At 36.9% G+C, this 19,081-nt stretch overlaps 1 protein-coding gene across 7 annotated transcripts in view; it reads left to right on the forward strand.

Moving 5' to 3' along the window:
• Positions 1-19,081, forward strand: part of MBTPS2 (membrane bound transcription factor peptidase, site 2) — a 48,961-nt gene that overhangs the window by 15,813 nt on the left and 14,067 nt on the right. For 6 of the 7 annotated variants that reach the window (XR_004678451.1, XR_004678452.1, XR_004678455.1 and 3 more), the window contains exons 6-10: positions 6,947-7,065; positions 7,969-8,149; positions 16,041-16,135; positions 16,499-16,688; positions 18,169-18,244. Coding sequence is in view for 2 of the 7 variants with exons in the window: in XM_035000664.1 (XP_034856555.1) it covers positions 6,947-7,065; positions 7,969-8,149; positions 16,041-16,135; positions 16,499-16,688; positions 18,169-18,244 (661 nt within the window). In the remaining 5 variants the exon portion in view is untranslated. Of the gene's footprint in view, positions 1-1,623; positions 3,607-6,946; positions 7,066-7,968; positions 8,150-16,040; positions 16,136-16,498; positions 16,689-18,168; positions 18,245-19,081 lie in introns of those variants that run through there. The other variant, XM_035000656.1, reaches the window with a different exon arrangement.

The raw sequence follows: 19,081 nt of genomic DNA on the forward strand, positions 1-19,081 counted from the left end.
AAATGTAATGAAGGAAGCTTATCTCATCTCTTAATACATGGCAAGTAAGTATGAAAAGTCAGATCATCAAAACTCGAATTAGTAAAGTAAAATTCAATAAATATGTCAAACTCTATATCATGACAGTTTCTTTTCAAGTGACCATGAAACATAAAAATTGACCAATTCAGTTCCAAAAATAATTGTGGTATATTTAAAAATGATAATGACATAAGTTGTAAGGTTTTGCTAAAAGGAAAATTCACTGTCTTACACAGTTATGAAATAAGAAATGAAAGTCAGTTAAACATTCAACTGAAGAAGTGAGAAAAGAACTATAAAATAGTTAAGAAGCAATGTAATAAGGATGTAGGTAGAAAATTATAAATTAGGGGAAAAAAAAACCTTAAGCCCGAGAGGTTTGAAGAAAAAAAGGATTATACATGGCAAAAAGCATGTATAGACAGAATGACAACCGATACAGAAAAAACTAAAACAATTATAAAAGTGTTCTTTGTTCATCTCTGCAAAAAATTTTCAAAAACTTGGATAATTAATTAAAAATATAAATGGCATAAACTCCAGAGAAGATAGGAAAAAAAATCTAAATAGGCTAATTACAATGGGAGAAATTTAAAAAGTTGATGAAGAATGCCCCTGAAAGTTTCATAGGTGTAATTCTTTCCAATCTTGAAGGAAAGTTGTTTTTTTTATTCTAATTTAGTATAAACTTTCCACAGTGCATGGAAGAAATTAAAAAAAAAAAAATTAGGCTAATATAACACTGATACAACATCTTGTAAAGTACCAAAAACTCTACATACGGTGTATCTAAACAATGCAAGGATGGTTCAACAATAGGAAATGTATTTGAAAGTGGTAAACATTATTTACCATTAGGGAAAAGTAATCCTCATCTAGCAGATATTGGACTGGGTATTTAACAAAATTCAACATCCATTAATGGCTAAAAAACCAAAAAATTTCCTTAGTAGAAGTAAAAATAGCTGGATACTTCCTAATGGCATAACACTAACAAGCATTCCTATTAAAGGATAAGACAAGCAATCCCATTATCAATTATCACTGATACCATTAAATGGGTCTCTAAATACGGGTCAGTACAGTAAGAGGGAAGAAAGAAGCAAAAATATTAGGAGTAAGCCTTTTTTTCCAGATACTGTTATATACTTTGGTGGGGGAAGGAAAGGAGAAAAATCAACAGAAATATAGAAAAATTCGGTGAAAAACCTAGTTACCGAATTAACATTCAAAAAACAATAGCGTGGCGTTCGGAGTGGGGAGGGGAGGGTGACGTGTGCATGAGGGCTGGAGCGTCCACGAGCGCGTGAGTGAACGTAAGCATGCGCTTGTTGAGGTAGTGGGAAGCGCATGCGCCTGGCGCTCCCAGAAGCCCTCGCGTCTTCCGTGTTCTCGGCGTCCTCGGCCACGCCTTCCGAGTCTTCTGCTTCTTCCCGCTCAACCGCCCACACCGTCCTCTGGCGCTCGCGCTTTCCTCTGGAGCTCTCGCTTTTCTCTCAGCCTTTAACGCAGCCTTCCAGCCGCCCACCCGCTGCCCAGGAGCCAAAGCCTTTGTGGAGCTCTCAGCCATGGCCTCAAAGGACGCTCTCTACATCCCCACAGAAAATTCGGAGGTACTTACAGATACTGTGGAGCTGCACCAGATCAATGTGGAGACCGTCCCAGTAGCGACCGTCCCTGTGGCGGCCGTCCCTGTGGAGACCATCCATGTGGAGGCTATGGCGATGGAAACCATTACGGAGTATGAGATTATCAGCGGCAGTTGGGTACACGGTGGCCACTACCATCCGCCTCTGTTCGCGCTGCAGCCGCTTACTACCAGCAACCCGAACCAAGGGGACCACAACCAGGAAATAATCATGGTGCAGACACAGGAGGAAGTGGTGGGCTGCTACGAGTCAGACAACCTGCAGGCCAACAGCAGTTTCGAGGACCAGATGGTCATTCCGGTTGATGAAAACAACTGCTTCCAGCAGACCCTGGCTTCCTTGTCAGCTACCACATCATCATCAACCTACAGCCGCAGCAAGAAGCGCAGCAGCCGAAGCTGGAAGGCCAGCGGTAAGAAAAATTACACCACCAATGAGCCCCAGGCGGGAAGTAGCAACTGCAGGATGGGCCCCAGGAAATGGGAGCAGAAGCAGGTGCAGATCAAAACCCTGGAGGGTGAGTTCGCCGTCACCATGTGGTCCCCAAGTGAGAAAAGAGACCATGAGACAGGACAGATTGAGAACTCAGCTCCTGATTATTCAGAGTACATGACAGGGAAGAAGCTTCCTCCTGAAGGAATACCTGGTATTGATCTCTCAGATCCTAAACAACTGGCAGAATTTACTAGAATGAAGCCAAGAACACCCAAAGAAGATGCTCCAAGAACAATAGCTTGCCCTCATAAAGGCTGCGTGAAGATGTTCAGGGATAACACTGCTATGCGGAAACATCTGCACACTCACGGTCCTAGAGTCCACGTATGTGCAGAATGTGGCAAAGCTTTTGTCGAGAACTCAAAACTAAAACGACATCAACTGGTACATACTGGAGAGAAGCCCTTTCAGTGCACGTTTGAAGGCTGCGGAAAACGCTTCTCCCTGGATTTCAATTTGCGTACACATGTGCGAATCCATACCGGAGACAGGCCCTACGTGTGCCCCTTTGATGCTTGTAATAAGAAGTTCGCTCAGTCAACTAACCTGAAATCTCATATCCTAACACACGCAAAGAACAAAAACAGCCAGTAAAAAGAGCAGACCCTTCTCAAACTTGTGAAGTGTCTTCTAGGAGTGTGATTGCAAATAAATATGCCTCTCTTGTGTATTGCTTCTAAGAAATAATTTTTTTAATGATTCCTACACATCTAAGGGTCATGTTTTGATAGAGTAGTAAAAGTAAAATTAAAAAAAAAAGTATTCCTTTATATAAGATAACATTGTTAAGATGCTATATCTTGTTCTGTAATGCTATTTTAAATACATGGTGTTTTTGTAAAGTTTGGTCCCAACAGGAGGATAATTTATGAACCTCACATCAAAAGACCATTCTTTATACAACTGTTCTAAAAATGGGACTTATTTTCAGGGTTTTTTAAATATGAAGTTCATGTATTGCCTACAAATTTTTAAAGTTCTGAATTTTCCAGATGTTCATATTTATACTTTTAGGAATGTGTTTGGTAATTCTTTGTATGTTTTTTCTGAAGGTTGATAATTTTGCTTGCAACAGATTTTCTTTAAAAGAATGAACAATTACATATGTAAAGTATTTTCCTGTTTAAAAAAAAGTTATATAGGTTTTGTTTGCTATCTTAATTTTGATTGTATTCTTTGATATAAACACATTTTTCCTAACTTACCTGTATTGATTTCCATTGTATTCAATATTAGGTGTGATTTAATAGTATTAGTCAGTTTAAATCTATTTTAGTCATTTTATTTCCCCAAAATACTGTCGGGTGCTGTTGTCTAGTATAATTTCTCTGCATGTTCAGTTAGTGGTGCTCAGTTGTAGAATATATTGTGTATATATTGACTTTTTAACACTTGATGTGTATATCTTGTGTAATAGAAAAAGCAAAAATAAAATACCTCTTCTGAAGAAGGAAAAAAAAAACTTGCCTATATGAATACCATAGCTAGAAAATAGAGAAAATGGGGAGGGAGCTACTGACATCTGGTGGGTAGAGGCTAGGGATGCTGCTAAACATCCTATAGTGCACAAGATAGTTCCCCACATCACAGAATTATGTGTCCTAAAATGCCACTAGTGCCACCGTCAAAAAACTCTGCTCTAGAAAAAGTAAAAGTTATAACAAAGATTCCTTCAGTATACTTAAAAACAAATCGTTAATGGACAAGAGGTTGTTTAAATAAAGGAAATGTTTATTGCCACTTAGCCATCATGGGCAAATCTGGAATCTAGAGGGGTGATGTTCTACCAGCTGCCTCCCTGACAAGAGAAAAGCTGCCCAGAGAGTCAGGAAAGCAGTGCTGTTCTGTGCCCCATCTGACTGTTTGGATGGGAAAACAATAGGGTCTGTGCTATGGTTGTGTGGTGGTATTATCCTGATAAGGGAGAAATGGTGAGAGTGCAACTCTCCTCATGGCATTCTTCTCGTGAACTGCCATCCTGAAGAGTTGGGGGAAAGCTGAATTTAACACATGGTAACAATGGCAAATCTAATCAATGTTGGGGTTGGATTATTTTGTGAAATTGTATTGGGACTAGCAGTTGGGGGGGGCAGTTTATAGCTGTATCCCTAAATTAGTTTCACTAGAGTAAATTCCAGTGGGCAAAAAAAAAGTTTTTGCTTTATTTTTGTTTTTTAAATGAAGCTATGAAAGCAATATAAGAAAACACCAGGTGAGTATCTTCTGTAATCTTGAACTGGGAAAGGTTTAATGCAAAGGAGCAATTTGACCACACCAAAATGTAAAATGTCTACATAGGCAAAACTATAAACCAAGCCAAAAAACAAACTGGAAGAAAAATTGTAATACGTCTTACAAAGGACCAAATTCGGGGGCACCTGGGTGGTTTTTCGGATAAGCATCTGCCTTCAGCTCAGGTCATGATCCCAGGGTCCTAGGATTGAGTCCCGCATCAGGCTCCCTGCTCAGCGAGGAGCCTACTTCTCCCTCTCCCCACTCTTGCTCTCTCACTCTCTCTCTCTCTCTCTCTCTCTCTCTCTCTCAGATAAATAAATCTTTTAAGGGGTGCCTGGGTGGCTCAGTCGGTTAAGCGGCTGCCTTCGGCTCAGGTCATGATCCTGGGGTCCTGGGATCGAGCCCCACGTCTGGCTCCCTGCTCAGCGGAGAGCCTGCTTCTCCCTCTCCTTCTGCCTACTTGTGCTCTCTCTCTATTTCTCTGTCAAATAAATAAAATCTTTAAAAAAAAAAAAGGACCAAATTCTTCAATATATACATTCAATAATAATATATACAAATTAGTAAAAAAATGTGAACAGGCGATGGATAGAAATAGTTCTCAACAGAAATACAAATGGTCTTAATAAACATGGAAAATGTACAAGCTTATACTTAAACAAATCACAACAGATTTTACTTTTAACCTAGCAGATGGCAAAATCTAACACTACATAGCATCCAGTATTATTTACAGGGTAGGGAAACCTATGCCAATTATGAGAACATTAATGCAGACTCCCTGGAAGTCCATTGTTTTTTAAGATTTTATTTATTTGAGAGAGAGAGATAGCAAGAGAGAGCATGAGCAGGGAGGAGAGGGAGAAGCAAGCTCCCCACTGAGCAGGGAGCCCAATGCTGGGCTGGGAATGGGACTCATTCCCAGGACCCTGGGATCAGGACCTATGCCGAAGGCACTCAACTGACTGAGCCACCCAGGCGCCCCTGGAGGTCAATTTTAATGCACATTTTTTTGACCCAACAATTCCATTTCTATGTAACGTTCCATACCTTCATAGATGCATACTTAATTAGATAACAATATGAACAAAGCTGTTTGTTGCAGCATTGTATGAACAAGTTAAAACAACCTAAGTGATCATTAGTAGGGAACCTTATAAATAAGTCAATATGTTTTTTAACATGGATTACTCTGTAATGGACATAAGAACTGGGCATTCTGATAAATTAGTAAAGTAATGGATATAAGAAAATAAAGTGGATATAAGAAATGGGATAGATATGAATATGCAAATGAGGGGAAAGTCCAAAGTACATACATGAGGACAGTGAAATTCCCATCACCTCCACTCATACCCTTTTAGCCAAAGCAGGCATATGGCCATACTCAGCTTCCTGTGAGTATAGGAAATGACTTTGGGTTACATTTCTGTTGCTATAAAACATTGGTTCTCAACCACTGGTGTTGCTACCCTCCTGGAGATGTTTGGAATGTGTGGGGCGTAGGGAGTATTCTTTGGTTGCCTCAGTGAGGGGAGACTACTAATGGCATTTGGTGGATGAGAGCCAGAAATGCTAAATATCCTATAATGCAAGGGACAGACTTGTACAACTAAGAATTGCAAGGTTCAGAGTGCTAGTAGAACCCCCACCTTGCCCCATGAGAAAAATTAGTAGAAGAAGGAAAGGCTAGGTATGGAAGAAAAGGGTATCTAGTGATGTGCTAGTGATTGTTTAAGCCCTGGCTCTGGAAGGGAGAATGAGGAGCTCTCCATATGTAGCATTTGCTAGTTTCTGTGGTATAATTTCTCCTGCCTTGGCCAATTTCAGGGTGCCAACCCAAAGTCCCTGAAGGAGGAATTAGAAAGAGATGTACACAGTCAGCTGTGGCAAGCTGGTAGGACCGGCCTCCAGCACACCACTGAGTTCACTTTAACCTTCTCTGTATTTAAGAAAAAAGAAAAAGAAAAAGAAAGAAAATCTCTGTATATATGATAGAGATGGTTATAGTCTGTGACATGGTGTAAGATACTGTGTTTGGTCCATCGATATTACTCTCCATAATAGTTTAATTCTTAAAACACTCTTTTTCCAAGTACCATTTGAATTTCCATGAACCAGCTCAGCAAGAATGTTTTTTTTATTTCATCTTAACTTTTATTTGAATAGCTTTGAAATTTTTTTCAAAGATCACAAGTATGCTTCAGTTAATGTATACATTTTCTGAAAAGAAGATGAAGCAAGTAGAAGATATTAATTCTCTTTGTTTTATATATATATTAGAATATATAGATTCTACTAATGTTAAACCATATTAGTATATGGCCTTCTTTATGTGGTATTAACATGCTCATTTTACATTTCAGAATCTGAAATGGAAGAGGCCTCTAACTGAACATTTTTCCTCGGTACTAAAGTAGTTTTATCTGCTTCACAGCTTCTGGTTACTTCATTAATTTATCAGAATGCCCAGGTATTCTGAAGTCCAGATACCTAGATCATTCCTGCCCCTGGTTGAGCTTACTCCTTTTTTTTTCTCTTTTCAGGTATCTGGCATAATTTTGTCCTTGCGCTCCTTGGTATTTTAGCTCTTGTGCTCCTCCCTGTAATTCTCTTGCCATTTTACTACACTGGAGTCGGGGTGCTTATCACTGAAGTTGCTGAGGTAAATAATGAGGATTACGTGGGGCATTCGTTTACCAGATTTTGTGGTGTAGCACTTAGCATTTTATGTTAGGAATGTATATTCAAGTTTTCATATGCAGAATGTTCAGTTTCTCCTGAAGAAATTACTATAATCCTTTTAAGTTGAACAAAAAGTTTTTTGAAACCCATTGGCTTTTTAAAAATACTTAAAATTGTTTCTGTTCTGAGTTACAAAGATAGTGTCAAGATTTTCTACCTGTACTTTGTTGATAAAATGCATCATTTAACTTTACTGTTTATTTTTATAACTGTGCTTTTGAGTCAGATGTCCTTATTCCTAAGTAAGAAGATTGAAACCTAGACTAGCCAGCCAGAACATTTCATAGGAGCTTAAGTTACTTTCTTCAACTCTTTATTTCACTGCCTTAGACAGTAATTACTACAATGGCATCAAGTCTTCTATTCAGACCTTCGGAAGAGGAAAATTACCTTAGTGAGCAACTGGCTCACGTATTCATTGTGCTGATGGTATTGTCTGCATATTTGGGACTGTGTTTAGATAAGGACTTGTCTTACAGTTTTATCCACTGAGGGTATACAAGATAATGAAGACATCTGATGACCACTTTCACAAAAAATTTTAATCAGCAGTCTGGGAAAAACTTTATCATTTTAATCTTGATAGTTGGCAAGTAGGTTTTTTTTCAGTTATGAAAAATTACGAATCTTGGAAAAGTAACTGTAATTGTTAGGTATTATTTTATTAATGTTCTAGGACTCTACATCTTGGATTCAAAGCTGGCTTATTTTCTGCATTAGTTAAAATATTCTACCTAATCAACTCAGTGTCTTTATTATTTGGTCAGATTAATCATAGCTTGTCTTCATACGTTATCTGATTTGGTTGTACCCTCTTCCCAAGGACTCACCAGCCATTGGACCCAGAGGCCTTTTTGTGGGAGACCTTGTCACCCATCTACAGGATTGCCCTGTTACTAATGTACAAGATTGGAATGAATGTCTAGATACCATCGCCTATGAGCCCCAAATTGGTTACTGTATTAGTGCATCAACTTTACAGCAGTTAAGCTTCCCAGTTAGAGGTGTGTATATTTCTTCAGTATAATATAATGCTTCAAGCAGCAGTACTTGCCATTCACCAATTCTTAGACCATGTCTATAGATGTATTTTGTTCTAATTTCTTTAAAGCAAATCAGTAAAGTAATAATAGGCCCAAACTAGGAAACATTCTTCTTGGTAAGTTGGGTACTAATATTTATATATTGTTGTTGAATTTCTAACTAATTTCATAATATTATATTTGAGTTTTAGGACTCTAGTATCTAATTCTTCACTTAGAAGAACTTGTGTTAAGGCAGCATTCAAGCTCAACCATAACCAATTAACTATATTCCAGTAATTAAATACCCCCGTGCTGTATGGGTGGTGTCCTATCCAAAGCTATTTGGGGTAGAGTTATTTTATGTAGGCATCTAGAGTAAGTCATTTTGGCATCCAAAAATACACTTTGAAGTCAGATCTTTTGTTCTGTGTAGCAAGTGACAAGGTGAAGCAAGTTTATTCTCAGAAGCTGTCAAATTTATTTTGAGTTCTTTCAACTCTGAAAAATCAGCCTCCCAAGTCTTTATACAAAATCATGGGATCCAGATTATTGTCAGTGTTGAAAAACACAAATTATATTCACAGACTATCTCTTTAAGTCAAGAAATGCCCTGGATGCTTGTCCACATCTACTTGGGGTTAGGAAATATGATAAATAATCAAGAAAAACTTCACTTAAGTACTATGTGCAAGAATGGCAGAGGAGTAAGAACTGATTTTTAATTTTTTTTTCAAATGTAATCTTCCATTTATAATACATTTTTAAGAGCTTTTATTATTGTACAAAGTTTTCAAACATACATAAAAGTCAAGAAAGTAGTATGGGGGTGCCTGGCTGGCTCAATCGAAGGAGCATGCAACTCTTGATCTTGGTCAAGGTTATGAGTTCGAGCCCCACGTTGGGTGTAGAGATTACTTAAATAAATAAAACTTAAAAAAAAAAAAAAAGAAAGTAGTATAAATGAAATTCCCTGCATCCTTTTCCCAGCTTCAGTAATTATCAGCATTTTGCCAGCTTTTTTACCTAATCAGCCCACTTTTGAGGGGAGTATTTTAAAGCACATCCCAGGCATTGTATCATTTCATCCATGAACTTTAGCATGTCTTTAATATATGATGACTTTTTAAACATGACCATAGTACTGTTATTCACACCTAAGAAAATTAACACCAATTCCTAATATCTAGTTGGTATTCACTTTTTCCTAATTGTTTTTTTCATAGTTGGTTTAAGTTGGATGGTACCTTTTAGTGTCTTTGAACTTGGAACAATTCCGCCTTTCGGAGGGGGGATATCATTTAAGAAACAGTCATTTGTTTTGTCGAATTGCCCATATTCTGGATTTGTCTGGCTCTGTGTTATCCTTATGATGTTGTTAACATGTTCATTTATCCCTCAGATTTCCTATAAATGGTCATTAGGTTTAGCGGCTTGCTTAAATTCCGGATCCATTTTTTGAGGGGATGAAAATATTTCATAGTTGTTGCTCACTACTTCCTATTGCATCATATCAGGAGGCACATAGTGTTACACCCTGTGGTGATGTTAACATTGTTCAGTGGGCTAACCTGATTCTTTAAGGTTGAAATATTTATCAATTTTTCTTGTTCTCAAGAACCACTTACCATCTTCCCAAACATTTCAGATGACACAAGGTTGGTATATGACCTATAATGCATTCTTCTCTGAGAAAAATAACACATTATCTCATACTTAAGTCCTTTATCATTTTCCTCCAATTTCTCTAAATTTGGTATAATTTCTATTGAATTACAAAAGCCAAACTGACACAGTGATCAAATAAAGTTCTTTCTAGTAGAATTGTTTTATTTAGGATATCTGCATTTCAGATGTTTAAGGTTTTGTCCTTTTCCTGTCATACAGAATGGAAATGAAAATTTTCACTGAAATACTCTGAAACTCTTTTTAACTTTTTGAGTATTTCACTTTTATGAGTCATATGCTGTATTTTGGAGGTATTTGTGTAAAAACCTAAAACAGGTATTATTCTTTCCACACTAATAAAAAAAAAATCAGTCCCAAAATAATTCTTCAATATCTATTTAATCTCCTTAGGAGTGACTGTATTAGGATACATGTTTATTCTACATGATGACTGTGTCTGATAAACCTGTACCTCTATTTAACCATTTTAAAATGGAGTACATATGGGCACCTGGGTGGCTCAGTCGTTAAGCGGCTGCCTTCGGCTCAGGTCATGATCCCAGATCAAGTCCCACATCAGGCTCCCTGCTCAGCAGGAAGCCTGCTTCTCCCTCTCCCACTCCCCCTGCTTGTGTTCCTGCTCTCGCTGTCTCTGTCTCTGTCAAATAAATAAGTAAAATCTTTAAAAAAATAAAATAAAAAAATAAAATGGAGTACATATATTTAGCCAACTTACAGGAATCTTAATGACTATAAATGTAACTTTGAATAAATACCAGATTAATTTTAATGGCAGACTTGACCACTGGGGCTATGGACTTTTTTTTTTTTTTTAAGATTTTATTTATTTGACAGAGAGAGACACAGCGAGAGAGGGAACGCAAGCAGGGAGAGTGGGAAAGGGAGAAGCAGGCTTCCCGCAGAGCAGAGAGCCCAATATGGGGCTCGATCCCAGGACCCTGGGATCATGACCTGAGCCGAAGGCAGATGTTTAACGACTGAGCCACCCAGGCGCCCCGGCTGTGGACATTTTTAAGAAAGCTATGCATTAATAGTATTTTACATGTATCTAGGTACGTTTTTTTTATCCTTCATTATAAACATTGGGGAAACATACAGCTAAATACAGTAATACAAAGTGGCCAATAATCCAAAAGTGATTTGCGTTCATTTTGGAGTGGAATTTAGTATACATAATTAAAATTCTAGGAAATTATACCACTGCAGAACAATAAAGCCACCTTGGAAAGATCTGACCCCGGATGTGCATATAAGCTGTCCCAACCAATCATATCTGGCCACTTATCTCTCACGGGTATATTATTAAATTTTTTTAAATATAATTAAGCAGACTGGATGGTCTTCTTAAAATATTAACAGATAGATTTCTGTCAAATTAGAAAAATATGGTTAATCCACCTTATGAAATTGTTTAGACCTACTTTTTCTTCTGTTAATCCTTTCCTTTTTTTCTTTCCTGAAAGCATTGTCTTGCGTAAGAAAGACTATACTCAACAAGTCCACCATTTGAACTACATTTTCAGGAGCATGAGATTGAAAACTAAAGGCAACTGCTCCCTAAAATGAAGCTTTGAGCTCAGATTCAGACATCCGCCTTGAACAGCCTATATTCCTTTTCAGAGGAGGCAAGGGTACATCCCTGTAACTGCCTGGGAATGAGAATATTGTCCTGTCCTACATATCTTTAACTCAAGTGAGAAAAGACCTTTCCCCACCTGGTTTAAGATAATAAAAGGAACATTTCAGGAAGCCTTTCCATATATATTGAGTACCCAGATTGTTTTTATGCCTAAATCTTCTTTAATGTTTGGAGTAAAGTATCTGTTTTTCCATTGTCAATGTCAAGTTATGATCCAAAGTTTTTTTGCTATCCTAAAGTGAAGAGAGAATGTGTGTGTGTGTGTTTATAATTTTTTAGCTACTGGTTACTAGGTGATGCTGGTATAAATTCTGCTGTGGAACTAAGAATAAATAATTAGGCTTGTCTCCCTGTGTTGGAGCTCTAACTACATTTATATATTTAATAAACTAGAGTAAGAAAATTGTTCAGTTCATTTTAGTAATATAGAAAGTAGTGGGGACTATGAACTATAGATTGAAAAAGTCTCTTCTTTCCAGCCTTATTCTAAAATTAACCTCTGGTGGGGTACCTCGCTGGCTCAGCCAGTAGAGCCTGCGACTCTTGATCTCAGGGTTGTTAAGTTCGAGCCCCGCATTAGGTGTAGAGAGTACTTTAAAAAAAATTTTTTTTAATATAATAAACCTCTGGTCTAGACTATTCTTTGGAGGCTGGACTATTTCTACAGCTTTGTTTTGAGGCCCATCTTAGGGTATATTCAGAATATGCAGGTTGTCCCTATAGTAGAATTCTAAAACTGATCTGTTCTTGAATTACCTAATTGTCTCCCAGACTGAGGAGATTTAAGGGACAATTCTAATCTTCCAGAGTTAAATTCAACCTATGAATGCCTCGGGGGGGCCTCTCAATGCAGTCTTGAGCGCTCTTTGTAAAGTAGAATTAGATTGGCCTCTCATGCTTAATAAAAGTATGGACACTAGTGTGAAAATTGTCTGTGCCATCCCCATCTTATAGGTTAAGAATTGAGTTAACAGAAATTGGCTTAGCAACTTGTCCTTAAATGTGACCCAGTAGAAAAGATTCTAATACAACTTTTTTTTAACAGATAAACAGAGAAATACCAAATTTACTTCTCAAATCACAACAAAATATTTAACTCTTTATTGGAAAATTCTGTTTGTCAAGAGGTATTTAAACTTGTCAGGATGGTCACAGCCATGGATTTATGTTTGGGTTATAGTAATCAGCATAGGAAGAGGCCATAACGTAGAGGTTACAAATTGGTGGTAGCCCAGAGGCCAAATCCAACCTCGGCAGATGTATTTAGTTTGGCTTGCATGGTATTTTTTTAAATATTAATTAGATGCCAATAACAAGAGGTTTCATATGAAAGTACAGATTTCAGATTTCTTTTGGAATAAAATAGATGATCTGTGGAATCAGGCCCCCAAGTTGAGTAGCCTCACTGCTCACCCATTAAAGCAGGATATATATTTTCTAATTCATCACAGTCCCAACACTTCCTATTTTTGCCAAAACTATCCACTTCATTTATTTGCTTCCTGGTTGGCCCCTTTAAGCATTTGTGTTACCAGACATGCTGTATCAAAAGTGATATCAAATTACTGGGCGCCTGGGTGGCTCAGTTGGTTAAGCGACTGCCTTTGGCTCAGGTCATGATCCTGGAGTCCCTGGATCGAGTCCCGCATCGGGCTCCCTGCTCGGCAGGGAGTCTGCTTCTCCCTCTGACCCTCCCCCCTCTCATGTGCTCTCTCTCTCATTCTCTCTGTCAAATAAATAAATAAAATCTTTAAAAAAAAAAAGTGATATCAAATTACTGACTTTCAATTCTGTATTGTATACATTCCTCTAAGAAAAGTTAGTGATCAAACATCAGATGTAAATTTTCTAAATAATTACTAATACAAAGGCAAATGGCATAGAACATCATTTATGTATTCAGTGTATATTGAGTTATGCACCTTATGTAAGATTGAGAAACTTTTTTCTCAAGGAGCTCAATCTAGTCAAAGATATAGACCATGTGATAGGGATTAAGGAGTGTACTTGTGATGAGCACTGGGTGATGTATGGAAGTGTTGAATTCCTATATTATATACCTGAAACTAGTATTACACTGTATGCTAACCAATTGGAATTTAAATAAAAACTTTTTTAAAAAAGAAGCAGACCATGCCCATATTATTACGGTACAAGGTTAACTGTACCATAATGACAGGAATTGGTGGGAGTTATGGGAGTTGGTGGCAGTCAGTCTTGACTGAGAAGATGAGGGCAGGTTTCATAATAGCAGCCCTTCAGTTGGGCCTCAGCAGTAAGTTTAATTTCAGGAGGCCAAAATAGAAATGAACCTTGGTACCATAGACTAGAAGGTGGTCAGGGAACTGCTAGTAACTTGATTCAGCAAGATAATAGTATGAGATAAGGTGATAAAAGAACAGAAGTCTCTCTAGTCTCTCTATTTTAGTCTGTGGAATTTAGACATTATTTGGGAGCAGTGCAATCTTTGGAAGTTTTGAATTAGAGGAGTTAACATTCTCGTAGTTCTACATTGGAAGGTTAATCTGAAGCATTCAGTATGTAAGAAAGGCTTGCATATGGTAGCTAGCTGGTGAGCAAACAAGACAACTAGGATTCTTCAAATGGGTCAGATGAGAGGAAATAGAATCTACATTCGAATGGGAATATATAGGTGGAAAAATAATAAGGAGGTTAAAATTGGTGGGACTTGGCAACTGATCAGAGAGAACACTGAAATTGTAGCCTGTATTGGTAAACAATAAAAAATCCTAAACAACTTTTTGCCTTATACTTTATAATTAGGGCTGATGAATGATTACAGGCACAGGTTTGTCTGTGCCATTAGATATTCACAGTTTGCTTTCATATTTCAGAGACGACTCATTATCCAAAATTTAAATACGTATTCAATTATGCTAAGAAAACAAAACTACCCACACAGCCAAGCAATGCAGAGGAGAAACTGATTTATCAGCCAGTTTGTTTCATCTCTGTTTTGTTCTTCGTTTTATGTTGGCCAAGGAGAGATAGTGACAGTCTAACCAATACAAGATGTCTTCCTCAAATAACCTAGTTTTTCTTTTTTTTTTTTTTAAAGTAGGCTCCCCACTGGGCGTGGAGCCCAATGCAGGGCTTGAACTCAAGACCCTGAGATCAAGACCTGCGCTGAAATCAAGAGTCAGAAATTTAATGGACTAAGTCACCCAGGCACCCCTCAAATAACCTAGTTTAAAAAAAACTGTTTTGGGGTGCCTGGCTGGCTCAGTCAGTAGAGCATCTGACTCTTGATCTCAGGGTCGGGAGTTCAAGCCAACTGTTGGGTGTAGAGATCACTAAAAAAAAAAACTTTAAAAACAAACAACAACTGATGGCAAAAATATAAAATCCTTATAAAATCACATTGCATATCTACTAACATTTTCATGCCAGTGTTCCTGAAGACACTCTTGTAATAGAAAAGCTTTTTGTGGTACTAGAAAAATGTACTTTTTTTTTTTTTTTTTGTAATTCTCTGGTAACTTTGCTCTTGAGTCTATCTTCCTCAGCACATCTGAGTATGGTAGTGTGAATATAAGATTCTAAGTTTAATTGGTCCCTGCTACACATCGATTTATGCTTTACAGGTTTGATATGCTGAATGCAGGAAACCTTCCAAAATAAATACATGCAAATAATTTTTTATCCCATCTGTATCAGTGACTTAGTTTTCTTATTCTGCCCTAGATACAAGTGAGGCAGTCTACCAAAGAACTTTTAAAAATAAATGAATAATGGGAATAGATAGTTGCCCTGTTTCCATTGTCTTCCAAAAATGGTAACTGGATTACTGGTAGGCTGGCAAATATTGCACATCTCTGGGGTCAAATTGGGCTGCCCTGATTTTATGAGGAAAGCCCCAAGGTAAGCATGGAGGTAAGATAGATATTTGATATAATAGTGATTTTAGGGATGAGAGTCTCTTAGGCATCCTCTCGCCCACTCTGCTAACACTAGAACGCAGGAACTCAGTCGTAATCCTGGATCAGTAGCATTAAAGCCACTAATAGTGGCTCATTAAATATTTGTGCTTGACCTGCTGGAGTCATTGCAAAACCTACTGAGACCCTGGAACTCCAGGTTTATTTGTAGGTAAGTTTATGTGAAGACAGGTAACCGAGGGGAAGTACTGCTTCTTGATTCCAAACTGGACACATCTCTTTTTGTAATATCATGTCCTTTTTTGTACCATAAAATCACTGCAGCAAGTAGCCTGTCAAATTGAACTCTGAATCATATAGTTGTTTCCAAATTTGTGTGCATTTTACTTACTCTTTTTGTCTTTTTTTTTTTTGTGGTTCTTTTTTTTTATTATGTTAATCACCACACATTACATCATTAGTTTTTGATGTAGTGTTCCATGATTCCTTGTTTGCATATAACACCCAGTGCTCCATTCAACACGTGCCCTCTTTAATACCCATCACTAGGCTAACCCATCCCCCCAGCCCCCTCCTTCTTGAAAGCAAAATTTTTATTACAAATGTACTTCTGTATAACAGATTTTAATAAATTATTTCTCTTTAGCATACAAACGGCTAGATGGTTCGACCGAATGCTGTAATAATCACAGCCTCACGGATGTGTGCTTTTCCTACAGAAATAACTTTAATAAGCGTTTGGTGAGTTGTCCCTGAAGCAGTCTTGCTTGTCTGATATAATTTTTACAAAATAATCATATAGAACTAAAATGGAGTCTATGAAAATTTTACCTTTTGCTTTGTGTCATTTTATTAAAATTTCCGCACTTCACTTGTCACGTTTCATCTGAGAATCTTTAACAATTTATAGCTGTAATATCTTATTTGGCCGAAGTGGAATACTTGAATCTAATTTATAGTAGGTGCACATAAATGGCATTTCTTCTATATGAATTTTGTTCCTTTTATGCTCTGTGACATAAAAGATATTAAAGAGCTGTAACTTTCTGGTTTTCTTGTTAGTAAATTATTTTTAGTATTGACTAATTAATACTTTGTTCATAGCACACGTGTTTACCTGCCCGGAAAGCAGTTGAAGCCACACAAGTTTGTAGAACCAATAAAGATTGTAAAAAAAGTTCAAGTTTCTGTATAATACCTTCTTTGGAAACTCATACTCGCTTAATAAAAGTGAAACATCCACCTCAAATTGATATGTTGTATGTAGGCCATCCACTGCACCTTCACTACACAGGTGAGTATTTATTGTGGTCGACCCTCAGAAAATCATTAAGATGCCATATATTCTCCATGATAGAAACTCAGTACAAATCCTGTGTTAATTTTATTTATTATAAATGTGACCACTTTTCAAAGTCTTATTAACTTGTTGTTAAGCGTTGCGTGAAATTTACCATTAGGAAAATAATCTGAATTTATGAAGCGAGATGGAGCTGAATCCCATGTCTGCCTATGGAGAGTGATGTATTTTCTTTTCACCACCATTTATGCCCAAGTCACATAGATGATTTCTCAGATATTCTCTGAGAGTTTACTAAATCTATCCAAGCTCCCAAAACAGTGGCAAGAGCAACATACCCCAGAGAATGCCAAGATCATCATGATAAGACTATAATTTGTGTATAACACATGAATTTTATATGAATATAATTTTCAAAACTGGGCCAGCATAATTGTTTTAACAGTGGCTACATGATTGGACTAAATAGCTTCTCCATATGGCTGAAGATCGTATGGTCCAACTCATTTTGTAGAACAAGAATTTTTTAAGTTCCTTTTTTTATAACAGTTGTATTGAAATATAATTCACATACCATATATTTGACCCTTTTAAAGTATACAACTGAAGAGTTTTTAATATATTCAGAGTTGTGCCACCATCACCAAATCTAGTTCTAGAATATTTTCATCACCCCAAAAAGAAACCCCATATCCATTAAGCAGTCAGTTCTTATTTCCCCCAACCCCCCCCCATCTCTTGGCAATCACTAATCTACTTTCTCTTTCTATAAGTTTGCCTGTTCTGCACATTTCATATAAGTAGAATATTTTGTGACTGACTTCTTTCACTTAGCGTAATGTCTTTAAGGTTCATCCGTGTTGTAGCATGTGTCAGTATGTCCTTCCTTTTTAGGGCCAAATATTCCATTCTATGAACATATCACATTCTCTTTATTCACTCATCAGTTGGTGAACATGTAGGGTTTTTTGTTTTTTGGGGGGTTTTTTTTGTTTTTTTTTTTTTAACATGTAGGTTTTATGTTACTCTTTAAAAGGCTCTCCCATTGCTTTATAGTCATATCCTGAGATACAACCTGGGTCATTCTTCTTATTTATTAATAGTTACAGTGAATGTAATTTTAAGGTTATATCTCTTTGAAGGATAAGGACTCTTGATAAATTCTGGCATAGTTTTTAAGTCAGTCTCTGTATTTAGTAGTCATACTTGGTATATAGTCAGTTTTATCTTATTCTCACCTCCAAATGTAAGTACACACTGGGACATGAATTTCTGTATTCCACTATATTTATTAGGTGTTCTAGAATAATTGTTTTTATATGTGGGGCATATAGGCTGCCTGCATATGTTTGGGAAGGGCTTTCTCAACCAATTTAATAGGCTAGCCTAATTTTTGACCATATGGAAAAATTTTTATAATACTGTTGCTTATCTGTATGAACAATATTCATTATTCCTTGTTTTTCTTTTTTAGTGAGCATCACCAGTTTTATCCCACGTTTCAACTTTCTAAGCATAGATCTGCCTGTGGTTGTGGAGACATTTGTCAAGTATCCTTTCTGGTGTGAAGAATGTTTTTAAAAGTGTTACTTGGAACATGATCAGGCTTACCTTGAGTAGAGCATGCATAGACCTTACAAGTACCGATTGATTGCTAACAATTAAAAAGGAGACTTTAAAGTTGAAAAAGATCAGATTGGGTACCTAGGAGAGAAGAAGTCATGGGAGAGAGATGGGTGGGGGAAGGAGAAAAGTTAAGATATAGAAGGAAGGGAACCCAGACTATAAATTGAGAGTTGAATTTACAGATCTAAGACCCTTTAGTAAGTTTATAAAGAATGAAAGCTTCAGTTACTACCACGGTGATGAATTCTGCCCCTTCTGAGCCTGTTAGCTCTGACTAAGTGGAGGAATGCGTAAGGGAGATCGAACTGGTTTCCACTATTAAAATAGCAGTTCAGAGGACAAAATCTTGTGTTCTTTAGCATATTCAGTTTGAATGTAAAACTTGGTTTTTTAAAATTCATCATCATGAAGAATCTGAACAAACCGAACAATTTGTAAGGGTTATTTTTGTCACTTTTTTTTTTTTACTTTCTAGATTTTAAGTTTATTTCTAAGCATGGATCTTTTTTGTTTTTTTAATTCCAGTGTAGTTAACATTACAGTGTTATATTAGTTTCAGGTGCACAACACATATTTTTGTCACTTTCAAATAATTTTCATTTCCTTCCTCAATAATTTGCAAAAAAATGAAAGGGAAAACAAATGAGCAGCTAATGAAAAATATGTACAACCAAGATTGTACCTTGTAGATTACACCTTTGTCTCAGAGATTTATGATAGACATAAGCTTATAGATGATAATAAAATAGAGTGATGTTATA

Source organism: Mirounga leonina, unplaced genomic scaffold, assembly GCF_011800145.1.
Source record: "Mirounga leonina isolate KUSES-001 unplaced genomic scaffold, KU_Mleo_1.0 Mir_101595, whole genome shotgun sequence".
NCBI lineage: Eukaryota > Metazoa > Chordata > Mammalia > Carnivora > Phocidae > Mirounga > Mirounga leonina.